Below are 14,504 nucleotides of genomic sequence, written 5' to 3'. Positions count from 1 at the left end.
GGCGTGGATACTCTAAGGGGGCCGGGCTGTTACTCGGTGGGCGTGGTTTATACGAGGGGGCGGGGCGGTGACCGTTGCCCCGCCCGCGCGGGGCCCACCGCCCTCAGCGCCCTGAGGGGAGGCGGAGCGGGACGGGGCCGCCGGCGTGTGAGGCCCCGGACCTGCCGCTCCCCCGGCCCGGGAGAGTTGCGGGGTCACTCGCAGTGAACCGAAGGCTCGGGGGGAGGGAGAGCGAGGAGGCCGGGCGGGCTCTCCCCTCCGCGGTGGAGTCAGCGGCGGGAGCGGCCCCAGCTCTCCAGAGACCCAGCTCGGTGTGGGTCGCCGTGAATTTGGCGGGGTGCCATCCGCGCCAAGCCTTGCTGCTACTTGGTTTCTGGCTCGACACTGACTAAATGCAGTCCTGCTTGAAAATTTTTCTTTGCGGCCTTTCTGTGTTTTGAACTAAGGCTCTTCAGATGTAAGAAATTGTCGCTTCTCTGAAGTTGGCATAGAGCAATTCCACCACGAGCCTTCCGCAGCTCGGTTTAGCATCCAACACCCTTCTGCAACAGCAACTAAGTTGTGTGGGCATTAGAGATGCCATGAAGCCAAATTAACCCTGTGGCCAGGAGAACGATGGGGAATTGGTCTTGCACAAGCAGCGTGTGGTTACACAAGTTTTGTGTACAAGATCTACGTCTATAAAAGGAAAACTATGGCATGTGCATTTAGAGGAAGTCTAGAAAAGGATGTGTAACATCTCTGAACTGCCGACTGGAGCCTCAGCCACGTACCTGCTCTTTCCTTAACAGTGATAATTATACCTTATTATCTGCATCTTATTTCTGGAACAGCCTCTTAGTTAAATAAGCTGTTTTGTGTGTGCACCAGGAATTAGCACGTCCCTTTTTTGTTTCGGCAGCTAAACCTGCTGCTCTCTCAGTTCTCCAGAGTTTCACCTGCACCAGGAGTGGCAGTCCTCTAGGGTAGACTTTACGTGAAAACTCTGCATCAGTTTAAACAAGGTTGTAGTTCGATATATCCATTTTCTGTGGTGAAACTAGTTCAGGAAGTTTCTGTCCCCACACCGCATGCTGGGGAGCCACGCCACAACACACAGTTCCACAACCAGCTTTATTGGCACACCTGAAGAGGTGTTTTGTGGCAGCGCAGGGAGACTCATTGGCTGGAATTGCTTCCAAATCCACTGAAAACTTGGTACTGCCTCCTCATACTATCTTAACAGATGTAGTTAAAATACTGCAAATCCCTTCACAGAAACATTTCAGAATTTGAGAATCAAGAGCCTCCTTGGCCATGCTGGCAGATTTACCCACTCCCGTTCTTGCCCCAAGCTGTGACCCTCTCTCATCCTGATGGATAATCAGATCTAATCTCCTGGTTTAAATATAAATTTTTTATGTAGAAAACAAAAAAAAGCTTTATATGAATTTTGCTAAAGTAGCACAATGCCTCACAGCTGCTAGTGACACTTGCCATGGCTTATTTTGGTTATGTATATGGGCTCTTTGGAGACTTCTGTGCGAGTAGCTTTGCAGTTCTACTCCAAACATGGGCATTGTCACCCGTACCATTGTGCTGGGGGAGCACAGTCCCAGTCAGATGGCTTCTCTCCCAGGGCAGCCTGGAACAGCATTGCAACCAGGTCAGCTAGTGCAAGTAGTTTCCGTAACTGGCAGGGGACTTCCAGCCCTGCATTTTTTTCCTGCAGTGACTCCCTCGCTGCCGGTAGCAGCTACAGCTCTGTATGTGAGAAGAATAAGCTTTACAGGATTAAATTCAGCTGGCTCTGAATGCAGTGTCGGTGATTTCAGCACATGGCTGGACTTACAAGCCAGTGGCACTTCTTTGCTGTAAGGTAAAACAGCTGTGTCTGAATGTCACACATTTGCACAATTTCAGGGAACAGTTTGAGTATCGATAGAGCGGCATTGATTGACTGACGAAAGTGGAGAAAACAGAATATGGTTAGCAGCAGCAATTATCTTAGATTTAAAAAAAAAAAGTTAACACATTCCAACAACATGATAGGGATCTGCTTATTCTCCCATTCCAGTTGTAAAAAGTTGTTATTCTGAAAGAAAACTTGAGCACTGGTGGGGAAGAGCGATACAGGTGAGAGACTGGGCACAAACCAAAGGTCTGTGCAGAAAAGGATAACAGAGCTGCAGGTGGCATTGGGGTGAACTGGAGAACCTCCTATAAAGGAATAAAGCAGGGTCAGAGACAGAGAACCCGCAGGAAAAACCTGGAGACAGATGTACCAAGTCACAGGTTTGTGCCAAATAAACCAGGAGGAAGGGGATGGGTCAGTAAGAGGAGGAACCTTCAGGAACGTGGGGGAAATAAGAAGGCAGGTAGGTCTCTTGCCATGGTCAGGGGGTGGTGTTAAGGCCAGCTCCTCGGCACGAGGGAAGATGTGAGTTATTTCAGAAATGTTCTGAAACAGAAAGTGGCACAAAAGGACACGTGGTGGGAAACCAGAACTATTACAAAAAGGACACGGAAACAGTTATGCTGAGATTAGCAAAGGGGCTGGAAATTAGACAGATAGACAACAGGCAGGAAACAGAAGGAATATCAGAGAGAAATACAGCAACAAGGTGCTGGGAGGAGCCTTGAGAGGTTGTCGTGCCCCAAAGCACCCTAGTACATTCCTGTAGTAACAATACCGATGTCATCTGGAAGGTGACACTTCATGCAGAGACTGTGCTTAACCAGGCCCAGGGATAGCGAACAGCCAGGGAGAAGCAACTGGGATGGGAGTGCACAAACGCCAGGAGCCTGGGCAACACAACACAGGAACCTGAACAACGGGTGCATGTTGTCAGACCAGATACTGCAGGCATGAAAGAAAGAGGGTGGAATGGGAACTGTGACTGGAAAACAGGCATTTTAGGGAATGTGTTACCCAAGAAAAAGAAAAAGAAAAAGTAATGGCGCTACAGTAGCAATTAGCAGCACGCGGCTTCCAAATTAACTAACTAAATAAATAAAACATGGATTAATCAAGAACTATAAAGACATAATGGGATTTAAAAATATTTTTAGGATATAGCTTAACCCATGAAAGGGGTTACTATATGTAATGGCAGCCTCCTGTAGCAATAAACTGGGGAGTCTGATGCTCCTAGATGGAAAGAGACAAGATAGGATGAGACAATAAGTCATAAGAGGGAAGAAAAAGAAAGAAATGCGTAAGCCAAAACACAACAAATCACAGGTAAAAGAACAGGTAACCATCCAAAAATCATGCTCACAAATACAAGGGCTGCCTCTCAGAAGCCAGGCAGGCATTGGGAAGGACACTGTCTGGAATGGAGGATTAAGTTTCACTTAAAGACGACCAGCCAACCAAGCAAGACCTGTCTATCTGGCATGCTCCAGAAGTAATTTTAGAAATGTGCTTCTGGACTTCTTTATTAAAGGATAAGGGTGGTTTGTTTGGTTTTTTTTAATGAAGAAGTTGTATTAAACAAAGACCTGAAAGGGAAACTGTGCAAAGAAATTCTCTATAGCATTGAATCCCTCGGCTCCGGGCTAGGCAAAGGTCACGGAGTGAACTCCCTGTGTGAGGACCAACCCCCATGCTCAGATGCTGAGCACAGACCAGCCGCAGCCGTTGCCGAGGGCACACAGCCCAGTGCTCCGCTTCACCCAGGTTTTACTCAACACATCAGACAGTCAGAAGACAAACGCAGAAGGGAAACCAGGCAGCCCAACTCTCCGACAAAAGGGGCACGGTTAGCTTGGGTGTTTCCTGATGCCAGATTCACCTGGACAATTTTAGCTACCACTTTTAAGAAGTGGAGGAAATCATCTGCCATCTCTACCCCTCAAATTGCAGTATTTGCTATCAGTGAAGGCCATTTTCAAAATCTTGTACCAAAAAGAGAGTAAATTACTCCAGCCACCCTCCGTCACGAATAGGCTGACTACTGAAGCACAGAAACTGTCAAGCAGGGTGGCGTGCTGCTCCAAACTGCGGCAAGGCAGGACGAGGGTGCCGGGCACAGTGCCGGCTGTTCAGTGGCTGACAGGATCCCCAGCGCTTGTGAAACACGTCCTCTCCCTTCCTGCCAAACCAACGAATGCATACACGTTGATAGAAGATGTCAGCTTGCACCAGCACAAGGAGCATCAATGAAGAAAAGCATCATGTGCGCTGTCACCTCAGGAAAAATGTAGGAAAGCAGCATCACAATGAAGTTGGAAATGCATAGCTGGGGTCTTAAAGAACTAGGTGTACTATAGGATTTCCTTGGGGAGAGTTAGTGGTGTTTATTCAGTGACCTTTTCAGTTATTCTTCGTGGGGAAAAAAAAAAAAAAAAATCAGGTTTTAAGCAATACGGTTTTAAAACATAAATTTCCCAGTGAAACGGTGAACAGCAGGAGGGAGGCGGTTGTCACAAGGACCGAAGTCACGGCGGCTCATCGAGGGAAGGCTGTGGCAGCCGAACCAGCCGGCTCTTAACGCGCGGCTAGAGCCGCGACACAAAAGCTGCCACACCGCTGCCTTGAGCACGACGGAGGAAAAGGCTCCGCCGCCCACGGTTCCACCGGCCACGGCGCGCCCCGGCCCGGCCCCTGCGGCCCCCGACGGCCGCGCTCGCCCCGCACCGGCGGCGGAGACCCTCCGGAGCGGCTGCGGGCGGTGTGGCCGTCTCCCCTCCCCTTCCATCCAGGCGGACAGGGCTGACGGGCTGCCCCCGGCCGCGGGGCCGACCTACCCTCCCCACCCGCGACGTGTCCCGGCAGGAGCGGGCGGCGCCTCCCGGGCCCGCTCCTCTCCGCCGCCCCGTCGGAAGGAGTCAGCGCCTTCCCGGGCAGCGCGCCCCGACGGCGGGAGGCGCAGCCCGGCGGGGTCCGGGCCGCCGTCGGTGCACGTTAAGGCTCCTCGGAAATCCGGAGCGGCTCATTCGCCGCCGCTCCCCGCCGCGCCCCCCGCGCCCTTCCCGCCATCCCGGCCCCGCCCGCAATCACGGACCCCCACTCCACCAACCAGCACCCCCCACACACACCCCTCGCGCTTGCCACGTCCCCGCTCGGCGGGGCCAATAGGCGGGCGGCGCCAGGTGTGTGCTACCTGCACCACGTGGGGCGGGGGGTGGGCAGGTAGGGCCGCGGCCCCGCGCAGAAAAGCCCGCGGCCATTGCGCGCTTCCCAGGGGTGCAGCCGGCGTGGGAGCGGCCGCCGCCGGCCCCGGGAAAAAGGGGGGGGTTGGGAAAGGGGGGGCAGCCCTGTGCCTCCCCCGCGCTGGGACCTTGGGGAGCGAGGCTGCAGGTGGGGGCTCTGCCGCTTGGGTCTCTCGCTTGGAAGCGCCTCGGCCAGGGAAAGTTTCCGGTCTCTTCCTCTCCTCTCTTTTTCCCTTCCCTTTTTTTTTTTTTCCACCCCCCGCCCCTCCACCCCGTATTTTTTTGTCCTTTTTACTATCCCGGTGGCACTATGACGGCGTCTCCCGACTACCTGGTGATCCTCTTCGTGACCACGGCGGGCACCAACGGGGCAAGGCTGGGCTCAGATGAGCGAGAGCTGCTCCAGCTCCTGTGGAAAGTGGTCGACCTGAGGAATAAGAAGGTATTTTTCCTGAGGGGGGAACACGTCGGCCTGCTGCTCCCCTTGGCCCCTGCCGTGCTGGGTACAGGTGGGGTGGCCCCGGCGCCGGGCTGGCGGTGGGTGCTCCAGGCTGGAGCAGGCTCTGGTGGAGGTTAGGGGCCGGTGCTGCGCGTAGGGACCTCCAGCCCGGGGAGCTGACTCGCCCCTCCTCTGCTTTCTCTGGAGCTGGGGCACCTGCATGACGTGCTGGTCCGGCCTGACCACCCGGAGCTGACGGCTGAGTGCCAGGAGATCACCCAGGTGGATGTGGAGAGCCTGGCACTGGCTCCACCGCTGGAGCAGGCTTTGAGACAGGTGACCCCCCCCCCCCCCCCATAACCGGTTGCTGGGTGTTGGTATCCCCTGGGGGTTTCCTGGTGAGGTAGAGGCAGCGTTATCAGCGTTATCAGCCATTTATCCCCTCCCCCAGTGGAGCCTGGCACCGAGGTACCACAGATATGTGTGGGCCAGGCAGCCTGGTCTGTGGTGGGCTTTGTGGGGATTTCTCCCTTGCCTTTTGCTCGTTGCCTTTAGGAGGGACAGAACCCCAAGACAGAAAGATCAGGGTCAGGCATCCCTCCTACCCTAGTCTCCTGCCATGCTGGACCCTGAGCCTCAACTGAGGATGAACCCCAATCGATGTTGGAAGAGGCCAAGTTTAGGTCCCCTGTGAAAAGTCTGGGTGGTGGCAGGCCTTGTTAAGGCTTGTAGTGGCTCCTCAATCCTGGGAAGGAGACAGTACTGAAGCCTCTAGATAAACAAGGAGGTGTGTGTAATTCTCACTGAGGGAAGGGCTTTCCAACATGCTTGAGCAACTTGTCTGAAAGGCTCTTCTGCCCCAGCACTCCCTCTGCAACCTCAGCTTCGTGTCTCTTTGCAGTGCTCTTGCAAATGCTCCTGGAAAAGGACTTTTTTTGTGATGTGAACTGTCTGTGTGGCCACATCTCATTGGGAGGAGGGGGGGAAGGGGCAATTTCCTTGTGAAGATAACTGTCATAAAAGTTATCATGTGCTTAGCTAGTAAGAAACAAATCTACGGAAGTGAAGGACTAGGGTCATACAAAAAGGAGTTCCAGCTCCGTGTTCCTGCTGCCCAGGAATAACGTGTTACCAACTGATGACACTGCCTAGCTCAACCACTGATCTCTTACATGTATGTCTTTTGTTCCTGCTTTCAGTTTAATCAATCCGTGAGCAATGAGCTGAACATTGGTGTAGGTACTTCCTTCTGTTTCTGTACTGATGGACAGTTGCACATTAGGCAAGTTCTACACCCTGAAGCTTCCAAAAAGGTATGTAGTTGTAGCTTAAGTTTGAATCTTAGTGTGCTTTATATGATTTTTTTTTTTTTTTGCAAAACTGATCAACTTCTCTTCAGTATGAGGGTGTCTCTGCAAAACCACAGTACAAACATCACTCATGCGCATATGCTTACCAGACTGTCCATATGCTTCCACAACGTCCGTGTGGAAAGCATAGCCAATGCCTTGTGTTTGTGTAGCTCTGAGATGCCTTTTTAAGTTAAATCACAAGAAAGATTTTTCTTAAGTGTTTTAAGAGAGTAATGCATTGACAGAGTACTCATAGCTCCTACAGCTGTAGAAGCTACAATGGGTTAACAAGTGGGAATTTGGAAGTGTTGCCAAATAGTTAATCACCTTAATCATAAACTCTCTTTTGAAATTTTACATTCACCTTTAGCTTCAGCAACTTCCAATCTTTGTGTATTCGGTTGACACTTAAAGGGCGGTGCTCGTGTTTGTAAGAAGCTGAGCAGTAGTTTGAGGCAGGCTATGAGTGATGACTAGTCCCATAGCCTAGAGTTTTCTATAACTTTAGAGTTGCCAAATCGCTAACAGTGTTGTGAGGTCCTGCCTACTTTTCATTAGTGATAGAGTTGCAGCAATATGCAGAGTCTCTAGTCCTGAAATAACTGCTTCAATATTAACAACATCTCATTTTGTGGTTTGCTATGAGCATGCACTGCTCCATAACTGAGCTGTTCTGCTCTCTTGCAACTGATCTGTGCCCATCAATTTGCTGCTTCATCTTTGAAGGGGCACTGCTTCAAGTCTGTGCTGTTACAAAACTGATATTGCATGAGTTTGGTTTTAATACTTGTTGGTGTTTACACCTTTGAAAGTTTAGAAGAGAAACAGTGAACATGATTCATAGTGAAGGGACAGCCCTTATATATGTAACTTGTTTTAGTGTATAATATGGGAAAATGTGGAAATGGGGTTTTTAACAGACTTCCTTCTCCCTTGTGATGGGTATGTGTTTTATACAGTTAATCTTTCCATGCAGTTAAATATACGTGGATAAAAGAAGGGACAACCCCAATGATTACTGAAGTTTGTTTGGTGTTGGGGATAGGCATACTTTTTCTGTATCATCACAGGTTCACTGGCAGGATTCAAATCTTCATCAAAATCTTCTGTTGCTATTTTGTTAAGGATTATTAATTTGAAATCTGTGCTGTGCTGCCTATAGATTAAGTAAATCAGATGCTTACAAGACCTGTAATAGTTCTTCAGTGAATACCCTAATCCTGAAGTTGGGGTGGAGGAATCACTAAAATCCAGACAGGCAGAAATCACTAACCTCTTGAATATATTTATATCTTAAGATGTCTAGTCTGAACCAATCTAGCAGCTCACGGTATTCAGAGAATGAATTGGCATCAACTGTTCCAACTGAATGTCAGTGAAGTACAGAACTTGATCTCTCATCGAGGAATTAAAATAGCCATGTGAAAACTAGCGCAGGAAACCTTGGCAAGCACACCTGCATTTTCATAAGTTTGTCTTTAAAGTATCATTTGCTTAATGCACCTGTCCATATGCTAAAATAAGCTCTAATATTCTCAAAGCAGAACTTGTTTTAGAGCCCAAACTTCTTTCTTTGGGCTCTCTAAATGTGCGTTCGTATATCCTGTCATTCTGTTATAATGCCAAGATGCTAACTAGTCATTAAATCACAGAGAGCTCTTCCTTTTGGTCTAGAGAGGCATTGCAGGCAACAGGCAGCCAAGTGGAATCCGAAGTATATTGTCTCTGTGGGGAAGCTCTGGTGTGAAGACTTAACTGAAGGAGTAGGGGGTTGTGTTGGTTTAAACAGCTTCCCCCAAGTCTTCTCCTTTGCACCCCCAAAAAAACTAAAAGCATATGTTAGATGTAGTAGTGAGGCAAAAGGGTTTTATAACTTGGTCCTGGCTTCATATACCGCAATTAAAGCAATTACCACACACAGACTGACAACCTGTGCACTATATCAAACAATTATCTGCACACAATTGAAGGTTTTTGTTGGTGGTGGCGGGTTTTTGTTTGTTTTGTGGTTTTTTTTTTTTTTTTTTTTTAAGGAAATAAATATTTGAAGTGTGACTATTCCCTGATAAATAAGCCTTGTCTGTAAACCAAAACATCTACTAGTCTTGCAAAATTTGCTTGGTTCTATAAGCCACACTGAGTGCCCTCTGGCTTTATACAGTGAAAATTGGAATCAAAAATTGCAAGAGTAAGGATTTGCTTTCCTACATACATACTGGATTTGAGGCATTAGTATTAATAGCAAATGTTTCTCTGGCAGTGAAAAAGCACTATTTCTTGTTTTGAACCACATAGACAAGAAGCTGCTTAAGCAAGAAAAGTTTATAAACATACTTATGTGGCTAAGCAGAGCTATGTGAGTTTCTCTATAGCAAAGGCTGTTTGTATTTCCTACCCATTATAATGAAATTGTTAGGAAGTCTGGTATCTAAAACCAAAGTAGATTAAACTCACCCTAGCTGATAGTAGTTATTTTTTCCTTTTACAGAATATCTTACTGCCTGAATGCTTCTACTCCTTTTTTGACTTGCGGAAAGAGTTCAAGAAGTGTTGCCCTGGCTCACCTGACATTAGTAAACTCAATGTTGCAGCCATGACAGAATGTATCCTTTTCACAGTGATGGTGTCTGCTGCTGTTACATCTTTGGCTCAATTTTAGGACAAGAGATGAGTGAGTAATGCTTGCAACACATGTTTAAGGGTGGTATAACTTTAATGAGCGACTTGGAGCTGTAAGGAGTTTTCTCACACAGATCAAGATAAAAACATATGAGGATGCATGTCCCCATGGGGAAAATCCTGTATTTCTTCTTGATTTCTGTATCTTTTCTTTACCACCATTATAGTTTTGTCTTTTTAAACTTCACAGTTCAATGTAACTGGCATATTTGTTCAAATCACTGATATGAATCCTAATATTAAAGTTGTGAGGCTGCTTGTTGAATCCATTAGATTTTTATTTTATTTTTAGGTAAGAGTGAACGTTGGAAGGCCGTCCTCATTTTTAGGAGGGGGAACAGTTATTCTTGATGTGTACTTGTACCGTATCTTTGATTCAGGAGTGAAGCTAAGGCAGGGATCCTGCTGGCACATGTGGTATTAAGTCTCATGGAAGTTGTACGTGTTGCACCTTGCAAGGTGAGGCTGGGCTGGCAACAAGATGCAGTTAGTAATGTGTTTCCCTTTTCAGTAGTAGGGATGTCTAAAATGACTTTCTGATTAGTCTTCAGTGGTCTGTAACCTAGCCCTGTCTGGCTCTTTACTAGTCTTAGCTCAGTTTTGTTTGCATGCCATGTACAATTACCAGAGCTGAAACCGGGGCTGTGAATTATTTGGCTCTGCCTTCCTCCTTGCTTCCCTGGCAGTCTCCCCTCTTGCTGCAGACTCCAGTCCTCATCTCACATGTACTCTGGGACATGAACAATGCTTGACTTCCCTACTGACCTATTGAAGCAGTGACTGCAAAAGCTAGCTAGCAAGGAGGGATAAAAGAATTTGAGAGGGGTTTAAAAATATTTTTTTATTGTTTTTTTTGTTGTTCTCATTCTTGACTTTTTTTTCCTCTGACTAGTTATTGTGTCCATAGAGTGGTTGCCATTAAGAGCTGGTATTTTTCAGACTCAAAGTGTGGCTTCTGAATTATTTTGGTCTTTCACTGCAGGAGTAATATTGTCTGGGCTTTGTAGCTGTGTCGGTGGGCATAAAATATCTCTGTATATGTGGATTTTTTTGTGTGTGTGTGTTTAACCATAAAGTTGAATACTGAAGACTGTCTTCTCTGCTTTGCCACCTGCAAATTAAGATTAATCTCCCCTAGTAAAGGGACAGAAATCATTTCTCCCCCTACTCTGAAGCAAATACATTTAGTGTAGAAGTATGAATTTTTATGAAGAAAAGTGACATAAACACTTGTGTTGCATGGTTTAGAAGCTGGATGATGGAAACTTCTTAAAGTTATGGTCAAAAATTTAATACATGATTTAGGGGTGCTTTGAGATGATCTGGACAAGTTAAAGACAATTACCTATTTTGTGTGTTTTGCAGAGATGCCTTTGCTTTCTCCTCGTGTGAATGTTTGGTGTGCATCTTGCAAATGTGGAAACAGTCGTATGACTGTAGCCACGTGGAGTGTCACTGGTCAGATGAGGCACAGTGACAGACTGTGTACTCCCTGCCTGCTGGGAGAGGGGAGCAGGTTACCCTGCATTGCCCAACTGTCAGGAAGCCCCTAAAGAGCCCGTCCTATCTGAGGGTGGCTTTGGTGGTTGCCAATAGTATTTCAAGTTTCTAGAGGCTTGGTCAGTCTATCCAAATGCTCTCAGCCTGAGTTTGAATTCTGGAACTGATATGCTTCATAAGGTATATAAACATAAATAACTTCATTTTGGTTTTATATAAATCTTTGTGGTTTGTCTTGTTTTGTAACTGCTGATGCTCTTATTTGTAAACTTGCTATGTTTATGTAACATGGCTGAAATGAACTCTCTGCCTTATATTGCTTGAGAATACTGGGGGTGGAGGATGCAGAGACCAGAAAGGTAAAACAATTTGGGGTTGTTATTGAAAAAAAATTTGATAGTTTTCTTTGCCCTCACCTTGCTGAAATGTGCCCACTTAATCTCATCCATGTCAGAAGCTGTGTAAGTTAATTGTACTTGGAGAGTCTGGACATGCATGTAATGCTTGGGATAAAAAAAAATAATAATGTTGAAGCAGGCACTAAGTCTGAAGACTAGTTCAAATACTTTTGTGCAGAGATTTTTTTTTTTTATCCTTCATGTAAGTCGGACAGCTACTTTCCTCCTGAGACAGTTATATAGCAAAAAACCCAAAATGTGTAAATAAGAAGTAACTTGGATTTGAAGTGGATGTGTTGGGGCGGGGGACACAAACAAATTAAAAACAGAGAGTAGGTTAAAATGAAGTTGCAAATTAGTGCATAGAATCTGACCAAGCTCTTTTTCATCTTGTAGAAAGTTCAGCTCTTCCACCCCGTAGCTGAAGGGGCTGCATGAAGGGAGTCTTCCATGAGTTATCACACAAACTGTACTGCACAAGGTTTATTAGCATTCGGTGTGAATAGATGGCTTTGGTTTAGGGGCAGGGTACTGACTGGAGAAGCAGAAGACCTACATTTACAAACTGGTAGGAACAGGAGTAGAATAATTTCTGGGCACATCCCTTCATGTACTTGCATCTTCATTTACCTGTGTGTAAGATGGTTGTGACCAGTGAGAAGAGCATTAGGGAAAAGCTGAATATTATTGTACAGTCATTTAAATTATTAGGAGTCTTCCAAAAGCTTTTATTTTGGTGGGCAACATTTGATTAAGTAACAAATTACAGGCAAATGGAGAATGTACTCTGTTGTTCCCAACAGTCAGGGGAGAACTTTCTACTGCAGTCATTCATGATATATATCCCAGTGTATAACACACTGGATGGTTGGTGCTTGGCCATGTACTTCTTGCAGACAAGTCATGAGCAAGCTTGAAAAAGAGCATAGATATTTTAAACCAAATAATTGGTTGGATTATTCTTCCTTTAGAAAGTACTTTTGGGTCTTACTCTTTCAGCAAAGTACTTGAAACTGTGTACAGCAATGAAACCATTCCAAATCCAAGAGTTCGGGTGAAAGTCTTACATTCCAACACCCACCACCCTTTCCCCCCAAATATTCTAAATTTCATGTACAAACTGCCACTGACTTATCTTAAATCAGGGTAAGTAAATGTTTAAAATGCCATTACATTTAAGGGACTGAGGAAGAACTGAGACTAGCTGTAACTGTTATCTGAGTGCTACTGCTGCCTAACTTACACAAAAAACCTGGGCAGAAGACTAAGAGGCAGTCTTCTGGTAGTTCTTCAGTCAGTATTGTGCAAGAGTAGCGACAGCAGTACAATTATGAGAAATTTTGAGGAACAAAAAACTTGAGAGAAGCAATCATGTTCCGGCAGAGAAAGAAACTCAGGTCTGTTGAAATCTTTTTTCTTCTTTTTTTTTTTTTTTTTTTTTTTTTAACATGTGTAAGTATACAAAAGGAGTGGGGTTGTTCTTGCACCCTCTGTACCTCCCATACTTGCTGCACTTCTTGATTTGCAAAGCTTGCTGAGCCAGTTTTCACAGCTGTGAGTGCCTTCAGGGTGGAGTGAACAAAGCTTGCATGACTATTCCTATTCTGTCTGCAGAAGACTCATCCTTTGCCTCGAGATTGGGTGTGCAGAAGCCATTAAATGGCAAATAGATCTTGCTTCCTCCAGTGCATTGTTTGCTCCACTTGCTTCTGAACTCGGTCTGTGAGGATAACTCCTTACTAAGAGTATCTGCAGGATGTTGTCAATAGAAATAGAGGCATACTTCAGAACAGCCTGTTTAATGTGCTGGATATGATCTGGATACCGCAATACTGAAACTTGATTTTGTTTGGTTATTTTTTTTGTCCTGGGTGTCTTGAAAACAATGATGGGGAGCACAGTTATAGCCAATAGTACTTAACTCTGGCAATACAGAGCCTATTACTGGGTATTACCTGAGAATCTTATATATTGCTATTTGTATTTCCCGTGACAGTACCCAGGAACTGGGTAATACCAGATTATCTTTACGTGAAGTAGTATTTTAAAAGATGTAATCTTTTGCCTGAAGAGACTTAAAACCAGACAAAGTGGGAAGAGGATCAATGCAGAACACAATTGCAATACTAGTTCACGTCACGCCATCTCAGCTCTAAGTTAGTTCAGTATTTCTTATGCTACAGTTAAGAAAGGAGTTGAGGGACTGAGAAATGGAAAAGACAGTGGGAAGGAAGTCTTGGAGGGCACTGGCAGTGGGTGAAGCTGTGGTGATGAATCTGGGGAAATGATTAAGGCATTTTTTCCATATTATACAGGCAACCCTGATGCAGAATATGCATTCCCCCCTGCCCCCTTTAGTAACTTGCTAAATGTTGCAGGAGGTGGTACTGCAGCTGAGCCACAAGATTAAGTTCCATTTTTCCCATCCAGCCTTGTTATTTGGGAATGTCTTTTTCCTGTTGCTTCATTTAGAATATATGTGTGCATGCTATTGCATTTAGACAGCTAGGTCTGTTTACTAACACTTCTTTAAGTGTGAACTTGGATTTATCCAATGCAATCAACTCTTTTCAATTGCCCAGGAGTGGCAACATTTAAATATCACTGTATTCAAACATGTGTGGTCTCCTATCCCTTCACAGAACAAGGGGAGGGTTTTATAAAGACAGTTGCATTAACAGCCTTTTCCCCAAGTGTACATAATTTCTAGTGCCTCCGTTCATAGGAGTCCATCTGTATGTAGTCAGTCTTGTTCATAAGAATTCAGGTTTTCACTTAGTTAACATGATCCTTACATGTGCAGAAAACTATCCATTTTCTTCTCCAATCTTGTCTACAAGTCTCACTTCTAGCTAATCAGAGGTGGAGATGTGAGTGATTTTTCACTCCTGCTAATGTTGATGACTTTCTCCCTTCCCACTGTGTTTGTATTAATCTAGAGTTCCTTGGCACAACTGACTCACTGTGTCTGAACACCTGGTACCAACTTCTGTTGGCACT

General features: G+C 45.8%; 1 protein-coding gene across 3 annotated transcripts in view; it reads left to right on the top strand.

The window, feature by feature from the left end:
- The first annotated feature begins 5,113 nt into the window (after positions 1 to 5,113).
- ESRP1 (epithelial splicing regulatory protein 1) overlaps positions 5,114 to 14,504 on the top strand; it is a 37,462-nt gene continuing 28,071 nt past the window's right edge. For 2 of the 3 annotated variants that reach the window (XM_032987866.2, XM_032987868.2), the window contains exons 1-4: positions 5,115 to 5,578; positions 5,783 to 5,911; positions 6,775 to 6,888; positions 9,416 to 9,530. In XM_032987866.2, the coding sequence (XP_032843757.1) occupies positions 5,447 to 5,578; positions 5,783 to 5,911; positions 6,775 to 6,888; positions 9,416 to 9,530 (490 nt within the window). In that variant the 5' untranslated portion in view covers positions 5,115 to 5,446. Of the gene's footprint in view, positions 5,579 to 5,782; positions 5,912 to 6,774; positions 6,889 to 9,415; positions 9,531 to 14,504 lie in introns of all 3 variants that reach the window. The other variant, XM_032987867.2, reaches the window with a different exon arrangement.

Source organism: Tyto alba, unplaced genomic scaffold (assembly GCF_018691265.1).
Source record: "Tyto alba isolate M040663 unplaced genomic scaffold, T.alba_DEE_v4.0 Super-Scaffold_9, whole genome shotgun sequence".
NCBI classification, from domain to species: domain Eukaryota; kingdom Metazoa; phylum Chordata; class Aves; order Strigiformes; family Tytonidae; genus Tyto; species Tyto alba.
Note: the sequence above shows the minus strand (reverse complement) of the source record. Positions and strands in the feature narration are given on the sequence as shown.